Genomic DNA, 10,568 nt, shown 5'->3' with positions numbered 1-10,568 from the left:
TGGAAGACAGTCTCAGCAGCATAATCCTCTTTTATATATACTTTCTCTCATAACCCCCTACCCCACCGCCCCCAGAAAAGACCTCCAATCCCTTTCTCAGGTAGGAAGCAGAAGCTTGGAGATGCACTGAGGTGGCCAGGGCCCAGCCTACAGGTCGGAGCCAAGCCACACTAAGTATAGCCTATATTAATGTCCATGGCTGCATGAACAAGAATTAATGTTCCTATTTTTAATTTATTTTTATTTTAATATTTTACTTATTTGAGAGAGAGAAAGGGGGAGGAGAGAGAGAGAGAATGGGTGCACCAGTGCCTCTAGCCACTACAAATGAGCCATCTTGTGCATCTGACTCACGTGGGTACTGGAGAATCAAATTTGGGTCCTTAGGCTTTGCAGCCAAGTGCCTTAACTGCTAAGCCATCTCTCCAGTCCCTATGTTCTTTTTTTTTTTTTGAGACAGGGGTTCACTGTGTCCTTGATCTTACAGTGAGCCTCCTACCTCCACCTACCAAGATGAGCCACCACACCCAGCTTGAATGCTTCTAATTTTAACTCACAGTTATTGGTGTGCTTCATTATTGGGGATGGCCAGCTGGTGCTGAGCTGCAACATCCACAGAGCTTTCTCCCTCCATCCCAAGGAGCTGTTTTGGGAGGCTAGGGTCTACCTACCTCTCCCAGATCACAGGGGCCAGCGCCTCTTCTTCCTCCCTTCCCCTCTGGAACCCAAGTCCAAAGGTAGTCTCAGATCTGAAGGGCTACTACTGGTCCCTCTTCTCTTTCTCTCCCTTGCATGGTGGTCCAGGGTCCTTTGGGTCCTCCAGCTGTGATGACAGCCTCAGGTCCCGCCCCTCCCTGGGGCATGGAGCGCAGAACAGTGGGCACACTGGCTTATATTTCCTAAGTGAAGTGTCAGAAGTTGTACAGGATCATTGTTCTGTGGGTCAGTGTTGCAGTCCGGATCGCATTGCTGGTAGAAATCACCCAACCAAGAGCAACTTCTGGGAAAAAGAGTTTTATTTTGGCTTACAGGCTTGAGGGGAAGCTCCACGATGGCAGGGGAAAACGATGGCATGAGCAGAGGGTGGACATCACCCCCTTGCCAACATAAGGTGGACCACAGCAACAGGAGGGTGTGCCAAACACTGACATGGGGAAACTGGCTATAAGGCCCATAAGCCCGCCCCCAACAATACACTCCCTCCAGGAGGCATTAATTCGCAAATATCCACCAGCTGGGAACCTAGCATTCAGAACACCTAAGTTTATGGGGGACACCTGAATCAAACCACCACAGTCAGTATGTGGGAGTCTAAAACAGAAGAGTGTTGGGGAAAAGTTAGCACAATTATATTTGACACAGAGTGGAAAAATCACTAAAAGAAAGAAGACAACGCCAACCCCGCAAGGGTCTGATCTCTGCTATGTATGAAATGTATGCATGCAGTATCCAAATAGCAGTTCCTTGCCAGGTACCAAAATAACTAGAGGTCATCAAATTCAGGACAAATACATTTTATTTTAGAAGAATATTAAATTTCACACATTGGTTCATGCCATGTTCATCACATAGTAGAACAGCTTGCTCACACAGCAAGCTGAAGTACGCTGAAGTGTGCCACACTGTATATCTGCCACGGAGGCTGGTCATCTTCCAGAATGTGGAGGAGATACAGATGCCAGGGTGAGGGAATAACAATGTAGTGGCTCTGTCTACATTCCACTTATGAGTTCTCCGGGCTGGGATTTCATAGGCTCCTATAAGCCCAGAGCCTTTGCAATAATGTAATTTAGGATGACACAAAAGAGGTGGTTATATGTGGGACACTAGATGCTCCCAAGGTCCCTTCCTCACCTGTGCCAGGCCAAGTCTTTGTCCAGCCCTACCATTCGAATCACATTTGTGTGTGCTCCTCAAACCTCTTCAGTCTGGTGAATTTAAATTTTAGGTTCTTGTATTCTCTTGTTTGCTGATCACTTCCCATGTGAGTGCCATGTCCCCACAAACAGGCCCTTAGCTCATGGGGCTAGTACCTGTGTGGGATCTTGTGGAGATGGAAGGTTCTGTATATGTGTGGACCAGTCCACTGAGTGGCAGAAAGTGAGGATATTGGGATGCGGAGTGGGCATCTCATCAGCCCCACCCTGACTGTTTCTTATCCTCACCATGGGTTCTCCATCATTCATGGACAAGGAAAGGGGCAAATGGGGGCGGGGGGGTCCGAGGCAATGGGAGTACCTGGCAGATCAGTATCGGAAAGCAAGGCCCCAGTCTATCCCAGGCACCTGCTGGGAGCCAGGCACCGGGCAAAGTATCTTGTGAACACTTCCTTTTCAACCCTTTGAAAACTTATTTCCCTCCCAGTTTAGTGCTGAGGAAATGGAGACTCAAAGAAGTTCACTAACTTCCTCTGGTCATTCAGCTAGAAGGGACCTGAGCCTCAAATAGATGTGAGCCTGTCCTGTCAGATCCCCCAAAGGGGCTTAGGGGAGAATCTGTACCAGGTCTTGGCAACAGGTCAAGTGTTAGTGCTGTTGTTTTGTTTTTGTTGAGAACCCAGGGAACTTGAGATAGACCGTGTGAATGTGCTTGTGTGGGGGGGGGGGTGAGGGGAGGTCAGGAGATGATATTAGAAAGAAACTTCTCAGCCACGTATCTTCTACTCATTCCCCAGAATAGAGAGACTGACCACTAGAGGATCTGAGTCTTTGACAAGGTAAATGGGGCCCAACCCAGAGCTGAGAGAGGAGGTCCAAACTACAACCAAGCACCAAAGCCTTGGATCTGCATTCAGCGATCAACTGACCTAACATTTTCCCTCTGCTGGAAGCATTTGAAGGGCTAGGTGTCCAGGCCTCTCTCTTCCTAACACCTGTTTCCTTGCCAGATCCCCGAGGCTCCAGAAACCACTGGCCAGCAGGTCCTTAGCTCATGGCAGGGCCCGCAAGGGACCCTCAGCCAGTCCAGTGCCATTCAGTTCTCTGCAGGGTCATTACTCTGCAGAGCGGTCCAGAGGAAGCTGCTGGGGTTTCCTGTGCAGCCTGGTACCTGGATGTGCTAGGGCAGAGCTCCGCTGAAAGTCATGATAGGAAGGCAGAGAAGGGAGCACAGGTCAGGCCCGCTATGTGCCGGCGGGTTGAGGGGCTTCTGGGGTGACAGGCTGCTCTTCTCTGGCTTGTAGCAGGGTGAGACTTCACACCTGTGGTGCGGGGCACAGCAGGGCAGGGACCAGTAAGGGCAGGCCACCATCCCCACAGCTCCTTCCAGGGCTTGCAGGGAGAGCAGAAACGGGCCCCTTCCCTGGGATCTTCCTTTCCAGGCCCCCTTTCTCACCTGACCACGCTCTGTAGGATCTTTCTCTCATCCTGGTCCAGACACACGCCAAAGGAGCAGCCACCGGAGCCAATGATCTGCACCTTGTTCACTTTGATCTGAGACGTGCTAATCTGGAAGGGAGACCTTAGTCAGGCCCCGAAGCCCTGGCCCCTCCATATTGCCAAGCTTGGGTGCTGCATTCACCTAGGACTACCCCTGCACGAGATCTGGGGGAGGGAATGACAGGAGTCTGGTTGGCGGCTCCCCGGGGCTAACGGCCAGTTCAGAGGTGGGGTCCTGAGGCTTGCTGTTAGGCCCGGCTCTGCTGTGGCCTCTTCTACTTCCGCTGTCTGGAAGAAGCAAGCACTCCAGAAGAGACTGCATTGCTTACCCGCCACTGGGGTTATTTATTTATTTTGGCTTTTTGAGGTAGAGTCTCACTCTAGTCCAGGCTGCCCTGGAATTCACTATGTCGTCTCAGGGTCACCTCGAATTCAAAGTGATACTCTTACCTCTGCCTCCTGAGTGCTGGGATTAAAGGAGCGCAGTGTGCCACCATGCCCGGGGCTGCCTCTGGGGTTATCTGATGTGGAGCCCACTATGCCTCAGATTCAGTACCACACCACCCTTCCACACACACATCCTCCACAGGACACCCTTCCCTCCCTGACAAGCTGTACATGCCATACCTATGCACACCCCGGACCACACCCCAGAGCTGCCTCTCCTCTTGGCCACAAGCCCCCGCCCCCACAAACACACACTGTCACTTGGGATGTGGCTGGAAGGAGCGGGGAGCCCTTACCTGGTTAAAGCCTTTCTTGGACTTGGGGTTCTGCCTTTTCACTACTTCTGTCAAGGTTAGTGTCAGGGCCTCCATGCTGGAGTCTGAAGGTCAAGGGGGGCTCAGGTCAGACTGGGGACTCTTCCTGGGCACACGCACCTGCCACCCCCCAGACTCACCTAGCTCCTCGGGCTTCTGGCATGCCTTGTTGAGGTTGACGGAGGTACAGGTCTTGTCAAGGTTGCTCCAGCGGCTTCGTCCACTGATGGCCCCCTGGAAAGTAGCACCTCTCTAGACCCATCAGCCCGGGGACCCTGCTCCTGCTGCCTTGAGAGGGTCTAGAGGCTAAAGGGCCACCTTCTCTCAGCACCTAGGGGACCTGGGGGGCTGCTGCCAGCCTGGGAACACTGGAACCAGTTCTGGGCCCTGTCTCTGCTAGAGGAAGGGCCAGCAGCAGACCTTGGGGGGTGGGGGTGGGGAGGGCTCTGCACTGCTCTTACTTACTTTGTTGTAAATGATCTGTAGTGTCAGAGGGACGGCCTCCCGGTCATCATCAATGCCCAGCCGCTTTCTGCCAGGACCTGTGCACACACAGCCCCACTTGGCACTTCCGGTCATTCCCACAGACTGGGTGAGCCCCCTTCCCGCTGGCTCAGCCTCCTCAGGGCTCCGGCTCCCCAGAACTAATACTCCCTCAACCCTAGTCTCTCCACCCCCCTGCAGCCTCTCCTTCCTCCTCCCCCGACATCTCTAACAGGGCTCAGACAGTACCCACCCGAGGCCTTGATCGCCCGTGTGGCAGCAGAGTGACCCAGCTCCAGTGAGTGGATGAAGATCTCCGTTGTCTTCTCCCCGGTGCTGAAGGTCAGCTGGTGGGGTGGGAATACACAGCACCCGTGAGGACCACTTAGGCACAGTGGATGCTGGGGATGCGGCTGCGGGGGGGCATCACTGCCGGTTCTGCAGGGCACAGGCTGAGACCCAACCATGCCGACTGTGGTGGTTTGATTCAGGTGTCCCCCATAAACCTAGGTGTTCTGAATGCTGGGTTCCCAGCTGATGGAGATTTGGGAATTAACGCCTCCTGGAGGCAGTGTATTGTTGGGGGGCGGGCTTATGGGTGTTATAGCCAGTGTGCCCTTGCCAGTGTTTGGCACACTCTCCTGTCGCTGTGGTCCACCTGATGTTGGCCGGGGGGTGATGTTCACCCTCTGCTCATGCCATCATATGAACCTCTTTTTCCCACAAGCTGCTCTGGGCTGGGTGATGTCCACCAGCAATGCGAACCTGACGCACCACCGACGGCGGCGGCCTGGGAGCGGGGCCTCACCTCCGTCTGGTAGACTTGCAGCAGCACGGGCCGGGCTGCGAAGCGGCAGTAGTAGAGCAGCATGTCGGCCAGGATGGGCAGCTGGGCCGTGGAGCTCTCCAGGGGCCGAGACTCAGCTTTCAGGGACTGCTGTGGTCCACGAGAGAGCCAAGCCCCAGGGACAGGGGACACAGAGCCGGAGAGAAGGAGGTCACCAGAGGAAGAGAGGTAGGGACATAGGCAGAAAGAAGACTGCAGAGATAATCAAAGCCGGGGCTGGGGGAGAGAGGAGGCGGAGCCTGGACGGGCCACGGGGTGGGGAACCCACTCTGGGTAGCCTTCGTGGCCCCCTGACTTTCATGGAGGCCCCTGATCAAGCTATGGGTTGAGGAAGGGAGCTGAAGTCTAAGGTCCTCTTGCACCCTTCTGAGGATCCTTCCTGGTCACCACAGTGACCCGCAGCTCTTGTCCCCAGTGCCCTGGGTTCGGGCTCCGTTCCTCTTCTCACTCAGTCTCCCTCCCCCTTTCCAACCCCACCCTGGTCCTCAGCAGATTCCCTGAGCCCAGAGCCATGGAAGTAAGGCCGAGTGACGCCAGCCTCAGCCCGCAGGCACTTACCTGGCACAAGACTTCAGGGGGCAGGTGCATGAGGCCCAGCACATTGCGTTCATACCAGGGGTCAAGCATACCGAGGTAGTGGGAGATGTCATTGGTGCTATCCTCCCACAGGGCTGTGCCCAACTCCTGGGGTAAGGGACAAGAATTATTCCCAGCCACCCCGGGAGGACAGCCCAAGACCACGCCTGCCAGCCCCCAGCTGAGCCACTGCGCAGGGACCCGACCTAGGTGATTGTTTGGGATTACTTCACTGCTCATGTTTACTCCACTTATCCACCCCATTGGGCCCAGGGCTGGGGACATACTACCGGGCTAGGGTGCCTTGGGGAGTCTGCGGGGAGTGGAGATGTCTGGCTCAGAGGGGAAAGACAGGCACTAGAGCTGGTCCCATGGCTTCGCTTCACAGGCACATAGAAGAACTGAAGCTTGAAGAACCGTGTGAGGAGTGGATGACTGTTCTCCAGCCTCCTGGGGAGAAGATGGTGATAGGCTTATCCCACGGTGGCTCTGGGTCCCTGAGCAGGTCCCAGATTCCACCAGCATGACAATCCTGCTGCACAGGACAGATGTGAACGCACCCTGTTTCAGCTCTTACCGGAGGTTGCTGTATGCCCGAGCCACTTTCCCTGAAATCCGATCAGAGCCAAAGACTACAACGCGTAGAGTGGAAGCCTTGGGGTCCTCGTCCCCGCTCAGGAAGGGGCGGCGGCGCTGGTGGTGGGAGGCGGGGGCCAGAAGCCATGTGGGCAGCTGGGTGCTGAGCTTGGGCTGGGGCAGAGAGCGTGAGCGCTGCGCCCGGGACGCGGGCTGAAGGGGACAGTCTAGGGGGCTGCAGAGGCTCCCTGCCCTCCGCAGGGGCACAGTTGATTCCGGGCTGCCCTCCAGGCCCCGAGATTCCCTCCGCAGGACCAGATGGCTGGTGTTCTTTAAGAGTTTATAGATTCTGTTGAGCTTCTGCTTGGGCTTGCGGTGGTGGCCCCGGCGTTCCTGGCCTCCAGGCCGCCTGGGGCTCTCGGAGGAGCTTTCCTCATTGTCCTCCACGTAGCCACTGTCCATGCCATCTGAGAGGCCGGAGACGAAAGTGGTCAGCGCCTGGCGGGACAGCACTGGCCCTGAGGCCTGGGAGGAGGCCAGCGACAGGGTGGAGTCGTGGGATGCCAGAGAGCTGGTGGAGACCACAGAGTCCCTCTCAGCAAAACTCCTAGTGATCTCCAAGTCCTCCTCCTCCTCTTCCTCTTCCTCGTCATCATCCCCCAGATCCTCTGGCTGCAGCAGCTCCTGTTCTTTGAGTAGGATCTCCTGTAGGATGTCTGCAGGGAGGCAATGGCAGCAGTCTGAGCCAGTCATCCTTGAGTCCCTGCAGAGGGCGACAGGCTCTGACACAGGAAGAACCAGGGGAAGTTGGACCAGGACTGCAGCACTGCCACCCGTGAGGCTTAGGGCCTGTGTGGTTGGAGGGCCCCAAGGGTGGGCTGTGGCACAGACCCAGGGTCGGACAGCTGGCTCTGGCAGTGCCCTAGGGACCGGTGATTCCTTACCGAAGCTGTCCTGGCTCCAGTTGTAGGTGTAGCATCTGGCCACTGGGATGGGGATCGTGTGGAGCTTCCCAGGTTTTGCAGTGTCTGTAAGAGCAAGGGGAGCAGGAAAAGGGAGCTAGGCAGGGGCCATGCACAATTTCCAGCTTAGTCCCCTGGCCTTAGAGGAGAGGCCAGAGTCAGTAGGGAATGGTCAGGAGAACACACAGTTGGTTGGACCAAGGCTGAGTGAGAGTGAAAGGAATGGTGTGCATCGCTGCCAGCCAGAGAGCCTTTCTCTGAAACCTGCCAAGTGGATTTCAAGTCCTATACTAGCCGTGTGTGTGTGTGTGTGTGTGTGCGCGCGCGCATGTGCATGTACATGTGCTTGTGCGTGTGTGCGTCCAACGCACAACCTCTGAGTCTCATTTTACTGTGACCAAATGGGGAAATAATTAGAAAACCTTAAAAGGCTTGTTTGCCATATTTGTTTGTTTGACGCAAAGTCTTGCTAGATAGCCCAGGCTGGCCTCAACCTTACGATCCTCCTGCCTCAGCCTCCCAGTGCTGTGTGTTCCACCATGCCGGAAAGTTAAATGAGGAATACTACAACCAGAATTGCTAACTAATGTTCAGAATGTATGCTCCTCTTCTACAATAAGAGTTGCAGAGGAGTATCCCAGGCTCCTTAGGAGCAAGATCTGATCATGTGATGCAGGTGAGCCGGAGGGGATAGGGCAGAAGGGGCGTGCGCAGCCGCAGCCTCGGCAGCTTGTCAACATAGCGCACAGCTCCAGGCCCTTGCTGAGCCCTGTCTTCTGCCAACATGACGGCAGCCCAGCCCTGTCCCTGCAGACAAGATTGCTGCCCAGTGACGGTGGGGCACCCAGATGACAAAAGGTACAGCCACTGGTAGGCTATGTGGAATGGAACCACCAGGCACAACTTGGGGGCCAGAACAGATGACAGGGAAATGGGAAGAGTCATCCCCCAGTCTCACCTAAGACCCCAGGGAAGCCGGCTTTTTCTCCAACTGCCTGCAGCTTGCTTCGGAGCCACTGCCGGGCCTCTGCTGCATCCCTGAGGCCAGATGCCCACTCTTGGGCCTCCGTGATCTCCGTGAAGATATCCTCAAGCTCTTCCAAGGTCTTCGACTGAAAGCCCAGGAGACTAGGTGTGCCCCTGATATCCTGACCTGTGACCTGCCCCCTCCCCACCTTTCCCAGCTCCCAGGATCTGACCAGAGACAGCAGTGAGCAAGCTGCTCCTTGCCCACCTCGCCCAGAGTGGCCGGGGAGCTGAGCATTCCCTCCACACACCTCCCCTACACCCCCAAGACAAAGGCAGAGGATAAAGGCCCAGAAAAAAAAAAAAACACTGCAAAGTATGAGGGAACTACAGACCCCTCACTGCACTGCAGAGAAGGGAAGGACTGTCCATGGTGACACAGCTGACCAGTCACAGAGCCAGAATAAAAGGTCAGGCACTTGCCCAAAGCTCACTCTCACTTCCCATGGCACTGCCTTCTCCTGGAGCACCAGGCAGCGGCACCTAGCCCAATGTCCAATTACAGCGAGAGCCCAGTGCACTGAGGCCAGCCCTGCAGCTCAGCAGCGGCACTTAGGGTGAGGAAGGACAGCGTGCATCGAGACGGTGGTCTGAATGCAGGCCGTGTCTCTGACAAGTGCTTCAGCCTCAGGGTCCCCAGTCCATACCTGCAGCCTGTGGTGCAGGCTGAGAAGGTCACAGTGGGTCCCAAAAGTGGCCTGGAAGGCATGCAGGAGCAAGGTGATGTACGCGCTGTGGGGCGAGTGGCCGGGCGTGCTCAGCTTGTTGGCCACAGCAAGGAACTCGGCTTGTACCTCTACCGGGTTCAGCAACAGCACAGTGCTGAGGACACAGAAGAGCAGCGAAGGTGAGCCTGTGCCCTGGCGTCCATGCGGCTCTGCTCCATGACGCCTGGGCCTCCTCACAGCCCAAACGACTGGCCGAGTAACAGCAGCCGGCTGAGAAGGCTGAGGGCTCGGGCGTCACGCTTCCACGCAGAATGCTTGCTGTCTACCCTCCACACTGGAGAATTTCTCAGGCGGAGCTTTCAAACACCTTTCAAATCTGAACTTTCCTTTTTTTGTTTGTTTGTTTATGTTTTACTTTTTTTGTGTGTGTTTTTGGTTTTTTTGTTTGTTTGTTTGTTTTGTTTTTGCTTTTAGTTTTTTGAGGTAGGGTCTCACACTAGTCAAGTCTGACCTGGAATTCACTATGCAGTCTCAGGGTGGCCTCGAACTCATGGCGATCCTCCTACCTCTGCCTCCCAAGTGCTGGGATTAAAGGTGTGCGCCACCATGCCTGGCCTTTCCTAGAACTTGACATAGCTCATCCTATGTGGTAGAGGTAGACTCATGAAACAAAACTTATTTCAGCTTACTCTTTCTCTTTTTCTGTGCCAGGCTGACACACACACACATGAGTTCAGGCTAGCCTTGAATTCATAGTCCTCCTGTCCCAGTTGGGAATACAGGTGGGTGCCACTATGCCAGGTTAAAATGTATTTTTCTGAGCATTGTAAGTCTTAGTCAAAAGAATTTTTAAAAGCACCATTTTAGAAACAAGAGAGACACAGTGGAAAGAGCATGCTCCCTAGAGAAAGAGTGGAGTTTGGATCACAGCTCAGACACTAGCTGTGGCCCTGGGGAAGTTACCTGGCCTCTCTGGCATCCAGTTTCTGTCTTCAGAAAAGCAGGAATGAAGTGAGCTAATGTGTGACCAGCATCCTTTTATGTGGAACCCCTTTATGAGGGAAGACCCTCAACCCAGAAAACTGAACGTGGTCATAAAGCGTCACCAGCAATTCCTGGGGGTTTTTGATGGCTGAGGTTGAAGGGAGTGCAGTGACAGGAGAATTCTGGGTGAGGGGTTCAGTGACAGGAGAATTCTGGGTGAGGGGTTCAGTGACAGGAGAATTCTGGGTGAGCGGTTCAGTGACAGGAGAATTCTGGGTGAGGGGTTCAGTGACAGGAGAATTCTGGGT

The 10,568-nt window shown here is 54.9% G+C and overlaps 1 protein-coding gene across 4 annotated transcripts in view; it reads right to left on the bottom strand.

Moving 5' to 3' along the window:
• Positions 1–1,498: 1,498 nt before the first annotated feature.
• The window catches only part of Pik3r5 (phosphoinositide-3-kinase regulatory subunit 5), a 94,188-nt gene continuing 85,118 nt past the window's right edge, over positions 1,499–10,568 (bottom strand). Inside the window, exons 7-19 of one of the 4 annotated variants that reach the window (XM_012949787.2) lie at positions 9,256–9,430; positions 8,541–8,694; positions 7,565–7,648; positions 6,622–7,336; positions 6,332–6,494; positions 6,027–6,152; positions 5,430–5,558; positions 4,875–4,968; positions 4,604–4,680; positions 4,279–4,372; positions 4,121–4,203; positions 3,334–3,446; positions 1,499–3,199 (exon numbers count right to left, since the gene is read on the bottom strand). In XM_012949787.2, coding sequence (XP_012805241.1) covers positions 3,058–3,199; positions 3,334–3,446; positions 4,121–4,203; positions 4,279–4,372; positions 4,604–4,680; positions 4,875–4,968; positions 5,430–5,558; positions 6,027–6,152; positions 6,332–6,494; positions 6,622–7,336; positions 7,565–7,648; positions 8,541–8,694; positions 9,256–9,430 — 2,149 coding nt within the window. In that variant the 3' untranslated portion in view covers positions 1,499–3,057. Of the gene's footprint in view, positions 3,200–3,333; positions 3,447–4,120; positions 4,204–4,278; positions 4,373–4,603; positions 4,681–4,874; positions 4,969–5,429; positions 5,559–6,026; positions 6,153–6,331; positions 6,495–6,621; positions 7,384–7,564; positions 7,649–8,540; positions 8,695–9,255; positions 9,431–10,568 lie in introns of those variants that run through there. The other 3 variants (XM_045131936.1, XM_045131937.1, XM_045131938.1) reach the window with 3 other exon arrangements.

The sequence above is a fragment of the Jaculus jaculus genome, chromosome 12, assembly GCF_020740685.1.
Source record: "Jaculus jaculus isolate mJacJac1 chromosome 12, mJacJac1.mat.Y.cur, whole genome shotgun sequence".
Classification (NCBI taxonomy): Eukaryota; Metazoa; Chordata; class Mammalia; order Rodentia; family Dipodidae; genus Jaculus; species Jaculus jaculus.
This window is presented reverse-complemented; position numbering and strand designations above follow the sequence as displayed.